Here is a 16,842-nt window from a genome sequence, read left to right as displayed (position 1 = left end):
TCCCCTGATGACCTATATAATCTCCCCACACCCTTTCCCAATGAGAAGGCAGGTCTAGGTGGCTAAGACACGGAGTCCCACAGTCATTCATAGTCTAGTTGGGAAGCGGTGTGGGAGAGGGGAAGCTGGTGCAGAGTGTTAACGCTCTGGCTCAGAAGTTGGAAAGGGGAAAAACTTGGAAAGGATAAGTGATTGGAGATTGATAGCAACCTTTGTTCCATATATTTCTCGTTTAGTGCCCCTTCGTGAAGAGCTGATCTATATCTAGAAGCAACCAGCCCCTTACCGGCGCCGTGGCTTAGCTGGTTAAAGCGCCTGTCTAGTAAACAGGAGATCCTGGGTTCGAATCCCAGCGGTGCCTGGGGTAGTTGACTATAGTATATTATTGCTGCAAAGGGAACGTGTTTCCAGACACCCCCCCTACCCCCTCCGTCTCTACTGCAGTTTACCGAAGATGATTATTCTTATCTAGCCAGTTCCTCACCATTTGAATTTCCATCCCTGTGCACTTTTAGTGCAAATTTGGAGGCCAACTCCAGCTTTCATGAACCATGGTTTAGCAGCCTCCCTTTGTCTACCTACAAGGATATGAGAATGTTGACTCAGATTTGGGCCCGTTTTGCATGGTGTCTAGGGGTAGGAAGGAAGGACCGGAAAGCTGCCTCGTCTGTTGCCTCACATGCGCATGCGCAGTGGCATATCACACCAGCAGGGCGGTACTCGCTGCAGACGGGCGTGTTGATAGGCAGCTATAGTTGCGCAGGCCCAGGGCCGCACGCGGCTGTGATGGCCGAGTGGTTAAGGCGTTGGACTCGAAATCCAATGGGGTCTCCCCGCGCAGGTTCGAATCCTGCTCACAGCGTCAGTAATTTTGGGGGCAGAAAGGAAGCAATTAATTTTTCTAGTGCTGATTCCACTTTTATTCTGAGCCTCTAGGGGATTCCAGGATCTGCCCGCGAGCGCTCTCTTGCGGGCCTCAGACTCCTGCTTCTTCTCCTCCAAAGGTTCTGTCCTGCAAAAACCCTGTTAAGTGCCAATTTGAATTCGTAACTCCAAACTCACGTGGTTTCTCAGTGCTATTAGGAATCATATCACATTTCCTTATCCATTCACCCTCCGACTCTTCAGGAATCCCATCATCCTTCTGCTTTACTTCCCACGTCCCTGTGTTAAAAAGGCATTCGGTAATTAAAACAATATGGTACTGGCACAAAAACCAACAGACAGATCAATGGAACAGGATAGAAAGCTAAGAAATAAACCCACCCAGCTATGTTAATTAATCTACAACAAAGGAGGCAAGAATACACAATGGAAAAAAAAAAGACAGTCTCTTCAATAAGTGGTGCTGGGAAAACTGGACAGCTACATGTAAAATAATGAAATTAGAACATTCTCTAACACCATCTATAAAAATAAACTCAAAATAGATTAAAGACCTAAATGTAAGAACAGAGACTTTAAGACTCCTAGAGGAAAACATAGGCAGAACACTCTTTGACATAATTGCAGCAATATCTTTTTGGATTCGTCTCCTAGAGTAATGGAAATAAAAACAAAAACAAACAAATAGGACCTAATTATATTTTTTTAGGACCTAATTAAAAGCTTTTGCACAGCACAAGAAATCATAAACAAAAAGCCTACAGAACAGGACAAATATCTACAAAGGATGCAACCAACAAGGGACTGATTTCCAAAATACACAAATAGCTCATATGGTTCAGTATTTAGAAAAAAAAAAAAGGCAAAAAATGGGTAGAAGATCTAAACAGGCATTTCTCCAGAGAAGACATACAGATGACCAACAGGCACATGAAAAAATGCTCAATACCACAAATTATTAAGAGACATGCAAATCAAAATGATAATGAGGTATCTCCTCACTCTGGTCAGTATGGCCATCAACAAAATGTCGACAAATAATAAATGCTGAAGGGAGTGTGAAGAAAAAGTAACCTTCCTACACTGCTGGTGGAAATGTCAATTGGTACAGCCACTATGGAGAAGAGTATAAAGGCTCCTTTAAAAACTAAAAATAGAGTTATCACATGATCCTACGATCCCTATCCTGGGCATTTATCTAGAGAAAACTATAATTTGAAAATATACATGCTCCTCTATGTTCATAGCAGCACTACTTGTAATAGCCAGGACACAGAAACAACAAAAATGTCTATCAACAGATGAATGGATAATGAAGATGTGTATATATACAATGGGATATTACTCAGCCATCAAAAACAAGGAAATAATGCCACTTGCAGCAACATGGATGGACCTACTGGTTATCATACTAAGTCAAGTAATTCAGGAAGAGAAAGAAATAGTAATACCATATGATATCACTTATATATGGAATCTAAAATACAATGCAAATGAACATACCTACGAAACAGAAACTCACAGGCAAGAGAAACAGACTTGGTTACCAAGGGGGAGGAGGAGTGGGGAGGGAAGGATTGGAACTTTGGGATTAGTAGATGCAAACTATTATATGTAGGATGGATTACCAGCAAGGTCCTACTGTAACAGCACAGAACTACATTCAATATCCTGTGATAAATGATAATGGAAAAGAATATGAAAAAATACATATATGTATAACTGAGACACTTTGATGCAGAGCAGAAATTAACACAACATTGTAGATCAATTATACTTCAATAAAATTTTTAAAGAATTCCAGGATTATATTAAAAAACTAAAGATCAAGAATTTTCTGGATTAAGTGAAACTGAAGAGCCATAACAACTAAATGCAACGTGGGATCCTGGATTGGGAAAAAGGGGTTCTAAAAGATACCACTGAAACATTTGAGGAAATTTAAGTATGGACTGGCATTAAATAATAGTATTATGTTTATTTTAATATCCTGATATTGATAGCTGTGCTATTATATCACGAATGTCCTTGTCAGAAAACATACTGAGTAACAACAAGCAAAAGGACTTGATGTTTTTTACTTACTCCCAAAGGGTTCAGAAAACAAATATTTTATACCTATATTTGGAGGGAAATGATAAAGCAAATGAAACAAATGTAAACAACAGACCTGGGAAAAGCATATACAAGAGTTCCTTGTATTATTCTATTTTTTTAATTGAAGTATAGTTGATGTATAATCCTTGTACTATTTTTGGATTTTTTCTGAAAGTTTGAAATTATATAAAAGTTAAAATTTCCAAAAACAAAACAAAAAAGGGGGGGGAAAGTCCTCCAATGGCTTCACATTACATTGAAATGACAAAGTACTTGCAATGGCCTAGAAGGTTCTACATACTCAGCCTCCCACTTTGTGGCTCTGATCTGACCTCCTACAACTCCTGCACTTGCTACCTCCACTCCAGACAACCCCACTCTGCCCCTTCTGCTGCTCTCTGTTCCTTTGACAAGCCTGGCTGGTTGTCCTAGTCAGCCTGTCCATCTGACTGGAATCCTCTTCCCTCAGGTGGCCCTGGAGCATGTGTTGTCATACCTTTATTTTTTATTTTTTTTATCTGAAAAGCAACCTTTTTTTTTTTTTTCGTATTTGGAAAGCAACGTGGGTTTTTTGGCCTCACCTCTTTATATTTCACCTTCTCAGTGAGTCCTTCCCCGATCTTAGCCTTTAAGTCACAATTCCCAATCTCCACTCCGCTTTCTTGCTTCAGCTTTGCTCTTTAGCTCTTATCACCAACTGACAAACGATAAATTTAGTATAATGTACCCTTGACTGTTTTTCCCACAAGAACCTGTGCCCCAGAAGGGCAGGGATTATTGCCTGTTTTGTTTGGGGCTCTACAGAGGTCTTCTATTCTGATTCTTCCCTTGGCCCAGGGGCCTGGGCCTCCTACTTCCCCACCCCCAACCCCCAGGTTTCAATCCTCCAGGAACTGCTCCCCTCCGCCCCCGCGCCCACCCCCTCCCCCCCCCCCCCCCCCCCCCCCCCGCCTCCACCTTCCCAGGAACCAGGGGGTCCCAGGAAGCCAGCCTGCTCTTTGAAGAACAAAGGGGGAGGAGCTGCGCCTCGGATCCCAGGCCTAGGAAGACGTCACAGCAGGGGAGGGGAAGCGCCACACTAGGCCAGCTGTGCACTCTCCGTTCCTTCCCTGCCTCCGCCTCCCTAGGGCCCCAGCGCGTGTGGGACACGAGCTCCCTTCCCCTAAGCCCAGATGCTGCCCAGTGTTAAGCCGGCGTCCAGGAAGAGGCTAGAGGCCCAGACACTCATACACAAGCTATGTTCATACATAGACACAACCACAAACGGACATGCGCACAGGCCTGCACTGACATGGAGGTGTGTCATCCACAGACCCCATCCCATCCCCTTAGACCCTGGAAATGCCCTTGGAAGTGCCCTCCAGGAGGAATAGCTGGAGAACAATCACCCAACCAGTCCAACTGGTCTCACAACCAGCCTGAAGTGTATATGATTGTTTGGGGCAGGGGTGAGAGCTTTTAAAGAAAATAATGTTAAACTAGGTACAAAAAGTAATATTTACAGTGAAGCAAAGACCAGAAAAAATAACTTACTGGTATTAACTAATTGCCTGCCTACACTCCTCTAATACTCTCAAGAGACTGGCTACTGACTTTGTATATCTCAAATCTCATTTTTTCCTCTACCACCCATGTACTTATAGTTAACAAGAGCCCCTGGATCATTCATGTCACCTGTGCCCTCTGGCATTGCACTTGCAAGGCAGAAGTCTAGTGAGTGGGCACAGGTGACAGGAGTTTCCTTGGAAGCCATTCCCACAGCAGATGGCTGGGCTAACTTTGTGTGGAAGTGACTGGGAACCACAGTAACCGAATTAGCAATTTACATATCCCCAAATGCCCACAGCCATTTCAACACAGGGGGACTGTGTGACAGAGGGGAAGTTGGGAGTGAAAACAGACAGTGGTCTTTACCATTTGCAGTTAAAATATCTATTTTGGCCAATTTTATAGAAGCATATGGTCATGTGAGGGTTGCTAGGACCCTCACAGAGGTGTGTTTAAGTGAGGGGTCCTAAAGTGTACATTTCATTGGCTTCATGGTGAATTCACCTTTGAAATTGTAATTTTTGATGGCACATCTCAAATGGACTTGCAGCCTGCCTAGAAATCCTATTCTATCCTAGAAGGTTTGCTTTCCTATTCTCCAAAATGAATATTTCATACCTTCTTTCTCCTCAAAGGAGCTGCAGCACTCTCCCCTCAAGCAATGAGCTTGCTTGATTCATTCTTTTTTTAAAAAAAAATTTGTTTATTTGGCTGTACCAGGTCTTAGTTGTGGCACGAGCGATCTTTAGTTGTGGCTTGTGGGATCTAGTTCCCTGACTATGTATTGAACCCTGGTTGTCTGCACCGGGAATGAGGAATCTTTTTCTTAAAAAAGAAAAAAAATTATTGTAGTAAAAAAAAAATTCATTGAATTTGCCTGTCATCATTTTGCACAGGGGCCATGCTAATATTATCTATATCATTCTAATTTTAGTATATGTGCTGCCGAAGCATGCACTCCTTGTTAAACAGCGTAAAAGAAACATCTATCAATTGAGAAGGGTTCATTTCAAATGCCCCATCTCATCTCTGCAACTTTCTCCTAATATCTGAGGCACATTCTAATATTTTCAGGGGCCTTGGGATCTGCATAGTATAATGTTTGTAGGCCTGATAAATCCTTTGCAAAAATTCAGATAGGCTTTCGTTTGTTTTGCTGAATTTCTTGAATTTTGTTCAGACCCTTTTCTTTGGTTCTCCTTTGCAAGGCCCTGTCTAGATGCACTAATAAGTGGTGCTCTCATAAGGCCCTTCTCCTCTCACTAGGGTTCCAGTTTGGTTCAGGGGTCAAGTGTGCTTCAGGTATAGCGGATTCTCCCTATAAAGGAGGGTTTCCATCTTTCCAATTAAACAAGTCTGAGAAGCCTGGCCAGCTGGTCATTTGCAGGCCTGCTATGAGATAACCTAAGAGAAATCGTCCTGCCCCAGGGGTGGCTTCTGGCCCAAACTGGGTGCGCTGTTGGGTCTTATATTACCAGACTAAGTCCCTGTGCCCCAGAAACTAACACGTGCCTGTGTGCGTCCTAGGTCACTTCAGTTGTCTGACTCTGTGTGATCTTATGGACTGCAGCTGTCCATTTGATTCTCCAGGCAGGAATACTGGAGTGGGTTGCAGACACAGGATTTCCTAATTGATCCCTATGAGAAGGTGAAGTCCTGAGCCCCAGTCAGGAATTAGGGGCTAGGTAGGAACAGAAGGTGGTACAATGAGTGGATTTTTTGGTATAACACCTGGAGTGGCTAAGAGCTTGCTTGGCTTTAGGAGATAAAGTTTGAAGCAACACATTCTCACTCCCATTCCCTTCCCTTTCTTATTTTCCCTGATGTAATAGCACAAATGCTTACACATAAAGGATTTTGTTATTCTTCCCTACTGCTTCCCAGAATAGCCACCATAAAACCATAAATAGCAATTGACCATTTCTAACTATCCAAAGGATGACTTGTTGCTTTGGTATCAACCAACTGGGCTGAATTCTGGGATGGGGCTTTTGCTGATTTTAGGAACCCTGTGGAATCTTTCTCTTCTCTCTGGGAATGTTCTACAGATTTCCACCCCCCCCCCCCAATTGTTACTTTCTTCCATTTGACATCAGTAAAAAGCTTTAAATATCACAAAATTAATTTGGTTGTAAATAGAGAAATAGTACCAAACAAAATGAAATATAAAACCCAAAAGACAACAGAAAACCCTAACAGACCCTCAAGTTCGGTCTTGGGGTTTTACATATACCAATGACACAGGAGACTGCAAATAACATAATTAACACAGCAAGGGTAGCAGTACTTGGTGCACAGGGGCCCAAGATAACTGTGCCTAAACCCCTTTTAAAGATCCTAACAGGTACTGTGGCCATGCATTGCTTCAGTAAAATATATTCTTCCCACTCATGAGTTCTCAGTTCTCGGCTGTAATCAGATCATTTATCCAAAATGTATATCAGAGGACTTTCTTTAGAGATAGCTGAAACATTCCCCATTTATTTTTATGTTTTTAAAATTGTTTATTTTATTCATTTGGCTGCAACTAAGACTCATTGCAGCATACAGGCTTCAGTAGTTGTGGTACACCAGTGGGCTTAGTTGCTCCAAGGCATGTAGGATCCTAGCTCCCTGCTGCTGCTGCTGCTGCTAATTCGCCCTGACCAGTGATCAAACCTGTGTCCCCTGAATTGCAAGGCAGATTCTTAGCCATTGGACTACCAAGAAGTCCCTTCTCCCATTTTAAAATACAGAAATACAAGACCCCCCCCCCTCAAATGGCACACAAAAATGCTAGCATCCAAAGAAACTAAGGAACCAGTTCACAAACCAGGTAAAAGTTCAACAACACTTGCCTCTCTCCAACAAGGTACTTACTCAAATACAAAACAAATTGGCATATTGCAGAGAAAAAGTCCCAAAGAAAGAGGAAATAAGGTTTATGGCTGTAGACACCAGAGTGACTTACCCAACAGTATGGAGCCTGCTAGCTCTCAAATGTCCATCCAGCTGTCAAGTGCTAGGGCACTCCATGCTGTTCCAGGGAATTCTGAAGGGCAGATCCTCTGGACAAGGGGTCCTGGCAGCTTACTGGAGGAGTCCCCAACCAGGTTCAGGTGGCCATGATCAGCAAGGTTCTTTACTGGCTTACCAAGTTGGAGCTCCCACTGCTTGTAGCTACAAGCCAATAAAATGAGAGACAGTTGTTAGGGGGTGAGGAATAACTACTTTGCTCTGAGAGCCAGCAGACCAAGGAGATGGTGGACTCCTGTTTCAAAGAACCATCTGGCCTGACTTAGAATTCAGGCTTCTTGTATACCAAAAAAGGGAAGAAATAAAGTTAAACATTTCTTGGTTCTGGTCAGAACTGTGTTAATTTCTTCCTGTAGGCACTGACAGGCAGGCCAGGTTAGGATGTTTCCTGGGAGCTAAACAAAGGTGTTTTAACTTAATGCTCATTACCTGGGAGGCAGGGCTCCCAAAGATGGGCCATAATGTGTAACTTAAGCTTATAGGCAACATCTCTTTAGTGATTAAGTTGTCATAGAACACAAAAGTTTCCCTATTAAATGATCACCAGAGTAAACTAGACCTGCACTCTCAAGTCATTGCCATGACTGGCTGCCCCTCCCCCACCCTCGTAGTCATCTTATATTACTTTCGGTTTTCTTAGTCATTGTCTGTCTCCCCTTCACCCACCATAATGTAAGTAGCAGGAGAGTCCAGATGCAAGGTACCCTCAAGCCTAACAACACTTGGTGCACAAGAGGCCCGCCAGAAATAGCGGCTTCCTGATTTGAGTACAGGGGTTGCTCACATAGACATACAAATGCCCAGACTGTTCTAGAGTTTCCTTCTAGGGGCCACTGTTATGGCTTAGAATTGAGAAGAGAGAATTCCCAGTCGCTCACACAATCCAGAGGCGGAAAAGAAAGACTTCGAGCCTAGCCCAGATGAAGTTGAAGGAGACAGGAGTCAGGATCCAGAGACAGAGATACGAACTCCGGGCGAGTTCCTGAGAGAGGGACCGAGACAAACAAGACGCAGACCCCGGATTCAGTGGCCCAGAGACGCGGGCCCGCAGCAGCCTAAGCCCGCGGCCGGAGGAGGGGCGCGGAGGGAGGCCGAGGGCAGGAGAAGACGGTGGAAAACCAGCGCCGGAGCCCGAGGGACCCGGCCCCCTGCCCTCACTCACAAGTGGCCGCGGCAGTCGGCGGGAGCCCGGCCACCTGCTGACCCGACGCGTGCGGGATCAAAGCGGCTGGGAAGGGGCGGGCGGGGAGTGGCAGGAACCTGGAGGTGTGAGCGAGCTTCCCAGGGGATAGCCGGAGCGTGGGAGCGCAGAGGGCCGGGCGGCCACGGAGTACTGGAGGGACCATCCCAGAGACCCGGAGCCAGACATGCAGAGACCACGCAAGACCCAGAGAGAGCCAGCGCAGAAGTCAGGAGACCTGGAAATAATGTGAAAAAGAGGGAGACAGAGACGCTGAAAGACGGCGGGACAAAAAAAGGCCGTGACCGTGGACTTAGAAAAAGAAACCGGGTTCCAGAGGACAGAAAATAAGAGAAAGAGCGAGGAAGAGGAAAGGAAAGAAAAGCCAGAGTCTTAGAACTTAAGGGCAGGGACGACCTCGCGCCTCCCCCGCGGAGGGCTGAAAGGACCCCCGGGGCAGGGATCCCAGCGCGCGGTCCTTTCTCAGGGTCACGCCTGCGGAGGTGCGGGCGGGGAGGGGGGGTTAGAAGGAGGGTTGTGGACAGCCACCCCAGGCTGGGAGGATGGGAGTGTGAGGACGTTCGGAATCAGGGTCTCGACCCAAAGCCTCATACTTTGACACAGAGTAGAAAAGTTAAACATTAATATTTGGTAGAAATCTTAAACAAGAAATACAGCATTATTCGAACGGAAAAAAAAAAGCTGATGCATTGGCCGGGAATCGAACCCGGGCCTCCCGCGTGGCAGGCGAGAATTCTACCACTGAACCACCAATGCAAGGGTGCCCAAAGCCTCCTGGACCTGTCTCATCTTGTAAAGCACCGTGGTGACCGTCTCCAAGCGGCTTTCTAGCCAGGGGCAGGGCAGAGGAACAGTCCCAATAGTAGACGTGGGTGGAGCCCCGAGCCATCCTTCCTTCCGCCTGGATCCGGTCACCCGGCCATAAAGTTGCCCCATATGGCCAGGGGCGGCCCCACACCCGGGTGCGAACTGCCCGGGGCCCCGAGCCTCGCGTGCAGGTGACAAAAACTCAGCCCGAGCCCAGGTTCCCAAGGAGGGGGGCAGCGGGGGCTTCTGAGGCCATACATCTGCGCTCCCATTTGGCTCAGGTAGCGGGAGGTGGCATGTGCTGGGCTTCCTGACTGCAAATGGGAGCGCCCTCCCCAAGGTCTGAGCTCCTTTAGCTCGGACTTTGCCAAGGCAAGCTTCGTGAAAAAACCAAGTTGTGAACGGGAGCTGGGAGGGCTCGGAGGAGCCCCATCCGTCTCTTACTACGAAGCTGTCTTCTGACTCAGTCTCCAACCCTGTTTTGTGTCCGTCCCTGGTATTCTTGCCATCCCGTTAAGTCTCTGATTTTATCTTCTCGGCATCATTCCGCATTGTGTCATGCTCTTGGTTTGAGGTGGGTGTTGATCCCCTTTATTTCGTTCCTTTTTTTATCTTTTAAAGAAAACTGCCTGCTCTTTGCTCCCCTATAATCATGAGAGGTCCGGAGGAGCGAAGAACCCGGGAGCACATCTGGCAGCCCCGGGCCTGAATCTCCTATGATTAGTTTTTAATCAAATACTTCTAACTGGAAAGATGTCTCCACCGGTGCTTCAAAGCCTCCCTACCTCTTCCATGAGGCTTCCCCCTGCCCCAGTCTAGCCATCCCTCATGATGACCCTTTCCCTGAGCACCTACTTCACCGTCAGTCTAAAATAGCTACTTGACAACACATCCTCTTTCCCACTGAAACTTGCAGGGATAAACCAGGCCTCCAGCCTATATCTCAGCATGAAGGGTCCCAGCCTAGACCGGTGCCCAGTGGTCACAATGAGTGGATAGATGTTGGGGGAACTGAATATGGCTGACAGATCGCACAGAGCTTCTTCCACCGCCAGACAAAGTCCCTGGTGAATTAGATCCAGCCAGCACACTCAGGTGACTATCCCAAGTAGGAGGTGACTTTGGGGGAAAGGTGTATAGGATCCAGCTTAGGGGCTGAGGGGTGCTAACTTTTTTTTTATTTCAGTATTAGTGGGGGTACAGTGAGCTCCCAAGAAAACTGAAATAGTGAACGGGTGCGGGGTGGGGGAACTCTGAACTCCCTTCCTGAGTTCTGTCCCCAAATTACTCCAACTCCCTCTTCTCTAATAACTTCCCTTCAGCTAGGTTCCCGCCTCATTATACAGCCTTATGGTCCTTAAACCAGCCGGTGCCGCACTGGCCCCTCATTTCCCACACTCCCAGGCCATTTCCACCTTTCCCCCCGCCCCCTTGTGCCCCTCCCCTTTCCGGGAGCCTCGTGCCCAGGGTCGAGTCCTGTGGGATCCTGAAGGGGCGGGCCCTGGTCCTAACCTCCCCCCTACTCGGGGCCTGCAGGATATAAGGCTCAAGGAGAGCGGAGACTCGGTCCACACTAGGGTCCGGAGGAGCGATGGTCACCCGGGATCGAGCCGAGAATAGGGACGGCCCCAAGGTGAGAGGAGGGCGGGGAGGGAGCAGAGGTCCCTGGACTGAGGAGGGGACAGGGTCCCTGAGGGTCAAGGAAGAGGCTGGAGACGCGGGGCAGGAAGGGGGGACCCAAGGAGCCAGGGGATGGGGAGGAAGCTGCAAACTATGGAGAAGGGGTCAGCGTAAGAGCTGTTACTGGGTGGGCGGTAGAGGCAGAGGTCTGGGTGTGGGTGATGGCAGTTGACACCTTGTGCCTTCGAGGGGTCGGGGTGGGCGGCGGCAGAATTTGAGTAAAATAAGCAGGAGGAGCACAGAGCTAAGGGAGGAGGGTGGAAATAAAAATCGGAGAGGATGGGCACTCGCTCCACGCGGGCTGTGAGAGGGCTCTGGCCCAATGCAGCCTTGTAAGAGAAGGTTCCAGAGGCCCGAGCCCGGGTGGAAGACTTCAGAACCAGTGGAGAAGGGTGACCGCACACACGGGTTAGAGGGAGGGGAGGAGGCGCGGGCGCGCTGGGTGTCTCCCTTTCTACACTCAGGGCCGCCAGCTCAGCCCGGCACCTTGCGGCCCACGCGTCTGGGCGCAAAGAGGGCCCCCAAAGTTCTCCACTGAGACAGAGAAAGACTGCACGAGACGGAGACGTAGAGAGAAAGGAGGAGGAGGAGGAAGAAAGACACAGAGAGGGGAGGAGGGAGGACAAGAGTGAGAGAGGAGAAAGCAGAAGACCCGGGAGAGAGAGGAGGCGAGCTACAGAAATTCACTCCAGGGGCGTTGGGAGGGGGATTGGAGAGGGGTCGAATGGGCCTGGCCCTAGCCTCTCTGGGGTCTTGGGGAAGGGGTGGAGGGCCGGCCTATCCCAGCGGCGGGATCCCGACGCCCCCGCGGCCGCGCTGAGTCTCGGTCGGGTCGGCCCCGCTCTCCCTTTCCTGCTGGTCGCAGATGCTGAAGCCGCTCGTGGAGAAGCGGCGCCGGGACCGCATCAACCGCAGCCTGGAAGAACTGAGGCTGCTGCTGCTGGAGCGGACCCGGGACCAGGTCAGTTCTTCTGCCATCACCCCGCCCCTAAACATTCCGTCCTCGCGTCCCAGGGCTTCCCACTTGGGTAGGGACATTTGATGCTTTGGAGACCCTGGCCCCAAGGGACCTTGGAATTCCAGCCCAGCCCCCTTTCCCGCTCTCAGAACGCGATCTGCATCGCAATCCCTAGGGTCTGTAAGTTTCAACACCCGGCTCTAAATTTCACTCCCAGGGTCAGTCAGTTTCAATCTTTGGGTCTGTAAATTCTCCTTCTTCCCCCAACCTCCGACCCCTCCCCAAGATAGGCAGCGGGGTGGTTAATTTCACTCCCTAGGTTTGCTGTTCAAATCCCCTCCTCGCACAATGGGTTGGTTTCATCCCCTCGGTTTGGACAGTTTCGTCTCAGGGTGGGCCAGGACCGTTCTTGGTCATCTCCACTCGGTGTTCCGTAGCGCACTCTGCGGTCCGCGCGCAAACGCGATCCGGGGGCACCCCCAGCTCCCGCATCCCCCTCCCTTCTTCCCCCTGCCACTTTCCCCCTCTCTCCCCACCCCTGTCTGTCTCTGCGCCCTCCCCTCCCATCTGTAGAACCTCCGGAACCCGAAGCTGGAGAAAGCAGAGATACTGGAGTTCGCCGTGGGCTACTTGAGGGAGCGAAGCCGGGTGGAGCCCCCGGGTACAGCGCGGGGGTGGGGCAGCGGAGGGAGGGAGCGGGGGGTTTCACTGGGGCCCGGGTCTGGGTAGACGGGGAGGACCCCGCGGAGGACGGTGGGCTTGGGAAGTGGCAGGCTTTGCTCCGAGGCGAGGTTAATAATAACACCCACGCGTGTCTGTCTCTGTGTCTCCCTCCTTTTCTCCCTCTGTCCATCCGGCTTCCTGTCTCTGTCTCTGCGCCTGTCCGGCTTCGGTATCTCTGCGCCCCGCCCCTTTCCCTCTCCCCCGATGGGACCCCCTGCCCGGCCCGCCGGTCCTCCCGCCGGCCGCACCTTCAGGGGTTCCCCGATCCCCAGCCCAGGACGCCGAGGCGCTCGCCAGCTGCTACTTGTCGGGATTCCGCGAGTGCCTGCTCCGCTTGGCGGCCTTTGCGCAAGACGCCAGCCCGGCCGCGCGCGCCCAGCTCTTCTCCGCGCTGCACGGTTACCTGCGCCCCAAGCCGCCCCGGCCGGAACCGGGAGAACCCAGGCCCCCCGCGCCGCGCCTACCGCTGGACCCCGCCGCCCCAGCGCCCGGCCCCGCGCTCCACCAGCGCCCCCCAGCTCACAAGGGCCCCCCCAGCCCGCGCTGCGCGCGGTCCCCGTCCCCCTGCTCCCCTCGAGCCGGTGATTCCGGCGCGCCGGCCCCCCTCACCGGACTGCTGCCGCCGCCGCCGCCTCACAGACAAGACGGGGCGCCCAAGGCCCCGCCGCCCCCGCCGCCCGCTTTCTGGAGACCTTGGCCCTGAGCTTTGAGGGGTGGGGTGGGGGCGGGGCTGGGGGGAGGGGTAGAGACTCCAGCCCGAGGGCAGCAGAGGGACCCGGGCGTCCGGGTGAGGTGTTGGGGAGGGCGGCGGGGCGCACGGGCGCCGCGCGCGGGTGAGATGTGGTTTATATTAGAGTATCTATATAAATATATATTTCCCTGGTTCCTGTCCCTTCTCCCTGCCCCCCACCCCGACCCCCCGGCGTCTAGGATTGTACCCTCTGCCCCCAGCCCAGCCCCAGACCCTTCCCGAGTCCCTAGTGCATGGAATAAAGTGGTTATCAAATCCCCGTGTGTCCCCGAGCCAGGGGCCTGCCTTTATCTCGGCGTCCACGCCCACTTTCCCTCCCCTTCTGTTTCCCGCCCCCAGTCCTGCTCTCCTCGGCCCGAGCCCCGGGGCAGACAGGTAAGTAAAGAAGAGAGCAGAGCGGAGGCTGAGGTGGGAACTGAAACCAGCTGAGATAGGGTAGGGGGAGAAGGGTGGGAGCCTTTTAAGAAAAAGCCGGATAAAGAGGAAAAGAAAAAAATAATAAAATAAAATCGACTCTGGTGGGATTCGAACCCACAACCTTTGAATCGCTCTTTCGTCACTAGAAGTCCAATGCGCTATCCATTGCGCCACAGAGCCACCTGGCGGGCGGCAGCGTCTGACAGCTTACGGGTACTAGAATGGGAAGAGGGCGGGGGGAGGGGGAGGGTTGTGAGGGAATTGGGCGGGGCGTGGCAGGAGCGCGAGGTTTGGACTTCAGAGGCCTCCATGGAAGAGTTAGCGTGCGCAAAGCGAGTGAACGAAGTGGGAGTGAGGAAGCACAAGGGTGGAGGAAACAGCGCAACGGAATATGAGCCAGCAAGCGAGTATGGAGCTCCAGCTGCAGGTTTGGGGAATGCTTCTAGTTCAGGCGCACCCCACTCCCGGATGTGGCCTCATCCGTAAGAATAAACCTGTTTTGTTGTTAATTTCTGTGTGCCTTTGTTTCTTCTGGTCAGCCTGCTTTGTCATCTGCTGCTCTACTGTCCGAAGGAGTCTCCATAATTCTTTGAAGAAAAGTAGCCAATGTAGGATTCGTAGGGCCACCCCCTCCCTTCTAGTCTCTTAGGAGGACTGTGAGGACCGCTGTCCCCCACGCAGGTAGCGTGGCCGAGCGGTCTAAGGCGCTGGATTTAGGCTCCAGTCTCTTCGGAGGCGTGGGTTCGAATCCCACCGCTGCCAGACCAGAGTTTTTCTTAGGTTTAAGCACCATTCAGGAAGTTCTTTGTAGAATATTATTTAGTTTTATGAAAACTCCTGGTAGCAGTCTCACCAACTTGTATTCCAGACAGAACTGAAGTCTGCATCCCAGCCCCAAATTAATACAAAATGGAAACTTCTAAAAAAATCTTGGATCTCCATTATCGATCTCCGCTTTGACATGTCATAAGATAATATTCAAAACTAGTACAATTTGCTATACATTGAAGTGACTCTGTATATTCTCCTAACGGCGTGGTAGAGGCTCGAATTTTCTGGTCTGGAAAGCTGAAAAGGTAAGATCCAACGTAATTTTCTTTTAGATCCTTTCAGAACATAAGGGAATATCGTACACAAAACTCATAAATAATACAATAGAACACACTGGTATTGAGTGAAAACATAAAGGTTCCACCGAGATTTGAACTCGGATCGCTGGATTCAGAGTCCAGAGTGCTAACCATTACACCATGGAACCGACGACGCTCCATAGTTTTCTAGAGACTATGTATATATTATCAAACTTCCTAGTCTGCTTCTACTTTGCCATTCTCAGGAGATAAAGCAAAATAAACGGAGTTGTTGGGTAAGATGAATACCACTATCAAGCACCTGAAATATGAATCTAAATGTGCTTTCATTATAAATACACACCGTAATTAAACGACAGTATGAAAAAAAGTTTCAATTTCATTAATAATTTTAAAATATTGATTACATGATAAAATAAGAGGATATTTTGGGTTACATAAATTCTTACTAAAATTAATTTCAAAAAATAATTTCACCTATTTCTTTGTACTCTTTCTAATGTGTGGCTCCTAGTAAAATTAAATTCACACGTATGGCTCTAAAACATCTCTGCTCTCACTCCACTGTCATTCCTTCTGCCTTCTGAATAAAACCCTGACGCACTTTAATTTCGTTCCCTCTTAACACCATCTAACAAACTTGCGTTATTCTTTTCCTCTGTTATGTATGTTCGAAGGAATACAAATATTGACGGTACTGAAAAATCCATAGATTGTCGTGCACCAACGAATAGTGAAAAAGCAATCGCCCGAACAGGGACTTGAACCCTGGACCCTCAGATTAAAAGTCTGATGCTCTACCGACTGAGCTATCCGGGCTCTCCCTTATTTTCTGTTCTACTTTCTATAAGAGTTTTGTATTGACGAAATTCATTCGCACAGCGAAGCGCGAGTATTGTGTGTACGCAAGGGACTCCAGAAGAAACCGAGAGAAAGCTGGTGAAGCCAGTTACCGATGATTGCTTTTTAACGAACCCCCCTCAGCATAGCAAGTGTTAGGACGCTAGAGCCTAAGCGCCGCGGAAGCTGGGTGGGTGCGGCGTTGGCACGGCCGCGCGGGGGCGCTTCCGCAGAGGGCTTCCCTCTGGGAGAGGTTTCTTCCCAGTCCGATGACCTAGATCCCAGGCACCCCACGTACCTGGGCCTACCGCCCAGGTACCCTGCCTACCGCCCCAAAGCCAAGGGCGGGCCGCGGAGAGAAAAGAATGCCACATGAGGCCTTCAGATGCTGTGCTCCCGGAGACCGCTTCGGTCCCCAGATCGGCCACATTCCAAGGGAGAGGCACTGAGTTCCGCCGTGCCATAGATCCGGGACCCACAGGGCCGGGTTGGGGGTGAGGAGGGTACCAACTTCAGGAGGCGACAGGAGGGTTGTTTATGACCCCTACGCCATGTGCAGAGATGCATGTTTGACTCGCGTGTGGCTCTAATCACGTGTGATTTATGGCTCACTTGTGTATAGTGATTCACATGGATGATTCACAGTTAGGAATGTGGGTGCCCTGTGCCCAGTTCTGACGGAGAGAGAGAAGGAAAGGTTTTCCAGGAGGTTAAGGAGTGGGCGGACAGGGCATCAGTTGACTTCTGACCAGGAACAGATCAATGTCCCAATCATGCAGGTGTCACCTAATGTCTGTCTCCCTCCGGCATCTGGTCCCTCCCTTCCCAG

At 50.0% G+C, this 16,842-nt stretch overlaps 1 protein-coding gene, 1 long non-coding RNA gene and 8 other non-coding genes across 13 annotated transcripts; 4 read left to right on the top strand and 6 right to left on the bottom strand.

Annotated features, from left to right (window-relative positions):
* The first annotated feature begins 287 nt into the window (after nt 1-287).
* Nucleotides 288-361, top strand: TRNAT-AGU (transfer RNA threonine (anticodon AGU)). Its single transcript has one exon. It is a non-coding gene; the product is annotated as a tRNA-Thr (tRNA).
* Nucleotides 362-780: 419 nt separating this feature from the next.
* TRNAS-CGA (transfer RNA serine (anticodon CGA)) lies at nt 781-862 on the top strand. Its single transcript has one exon. It is a non-coding gene; the product is annotated as a tRNA-Ser (tRNA).
* A 34-nt stretch (nt 863-896) lies between these two features.
* LOC138414675 (uncharacterized) lies at nt 897-13,588 on the bottom strand. 4 transcript variants are annotated; one of them, XR_011246944.1, is made up of 3 exons: nt 13,524-13,588; nt 7,481-7,689; nt 897-1,164 (listed from the first exon to the last, which is right to left on the bottom strand). It is a non-coding gene; the product is annotated as an uncharacterized lncRNA (long non-coding RNA). The 4 variants fall into 4 exon arrangements; XR_011246941.1 differs by lacking the exon at nt 13,524-13,588 and adding an exon at nt 8,212-9,225; XR_011246942.1 differs by lacking the exon at nt 13,524-13,588 and adding an exon at nt 8,424-9,082.
* Nucleotides 5,384-5,488, bottom strand: LOC138415524 (U6 spliceosomal RNA). Its single transcript, XR_011247282.1, has one exon. It is a non-coding gene; the product is annotated as a U6 spliceosomal RNA (small nuclear RNA).
* On the bottom strand, nt 9,432-9,502 carry TRNAG-GCC (transfer RNA glycine (anticodon GCC)). Its single transcript has one exon. It is a non-coding gene; the product is annotated as a tRNA-Gly (tRNA).
* On the top strand, nt 11,131-13,617 carry HES7 (hes family bHLH transcription factor 7). The gene is made up of 4 exons (XM_069542406.1): nt 11,131-11,186; nt 12,099-12,194; nt 12,765-12,852; nt 13,169-13,617. Exons 1-4 carry the CDS (start codon nt 11,145-11,147, stop codon nt 13,615-13,617), a joined length of 675 nt encoding a protein of 224 aa, XP_069398507.1. The 5' UTR covers nt 11,131-11,144.
* Nucleotides 13,618-14,175: 558 nt separating this feature from the next.
* On the bottom strand, nt 14,176-14,262 carry TRNAR-UCU (transfer RNA arginine (anticodon UCU)). Its single transcript is given in 2 exon segments — nt 14,176-14,211; nt 14,226-14,262. It is a non-coding gene; the product is annotated as a tRNA-Arg (tRNA).
* Nucleotides 14,263-14,762: 500 nt separating this feature from the next.
* Nucleotides 14,763-14,844, top strand: TRNAL-UAG (transfer RNA leucine (anticodon UAG)). Its single transcript has one exon. It is a non-coding gene; the product is annotated as a tRNA-Leu (tRNA).
* A 424-nt stretch (nt 14,845-15,268) lies between these two features.
* Nucleotides 15,269-15,340, bottom strand: TRNAQ-CUG (transfer RNA glutamine (anticodon CUG)). The gene has a single exon. It is a non-coding gene; the product is annotated as a tRNA-Gln (tRNA).
* A 579-nt stretch (nt 15,341-15,919) lies between these two features.
* TRNAK-UUU (transfer RNA lysine (anticodon UUU)) lies at nt 15,920-15,992 on the bottom strand. The gene has a single exon. It is a non-coding gene; the product is annotated as a tRNA-Lys (tRNA).
* Nucleotides 15,993-16,842: the final 850 nt, after the last annotated feature.

This window comes from Ovis canadensis, chromosome 11, assembly GCF_042477335.2.
Source record: "Ovis canadensis isolate MfBH-ARS-UI-01 breed Bighorn chromosome 11, ARS-UI_OviCan_v2, whole genome shotgun sequence".
NCBI classification, from domain to species: domain Eukaryota; kingdom Metazoa; phylum Chordata; class Mammalia; order Artiodactyla; family Bovidae; genus Ovis; species Ovis canadensis.
The sequence above is the reverse complement of the archived record's forward strand: the minus strand, read 5'-3'. Positions and strand labels throughout refer to the sequence as shown.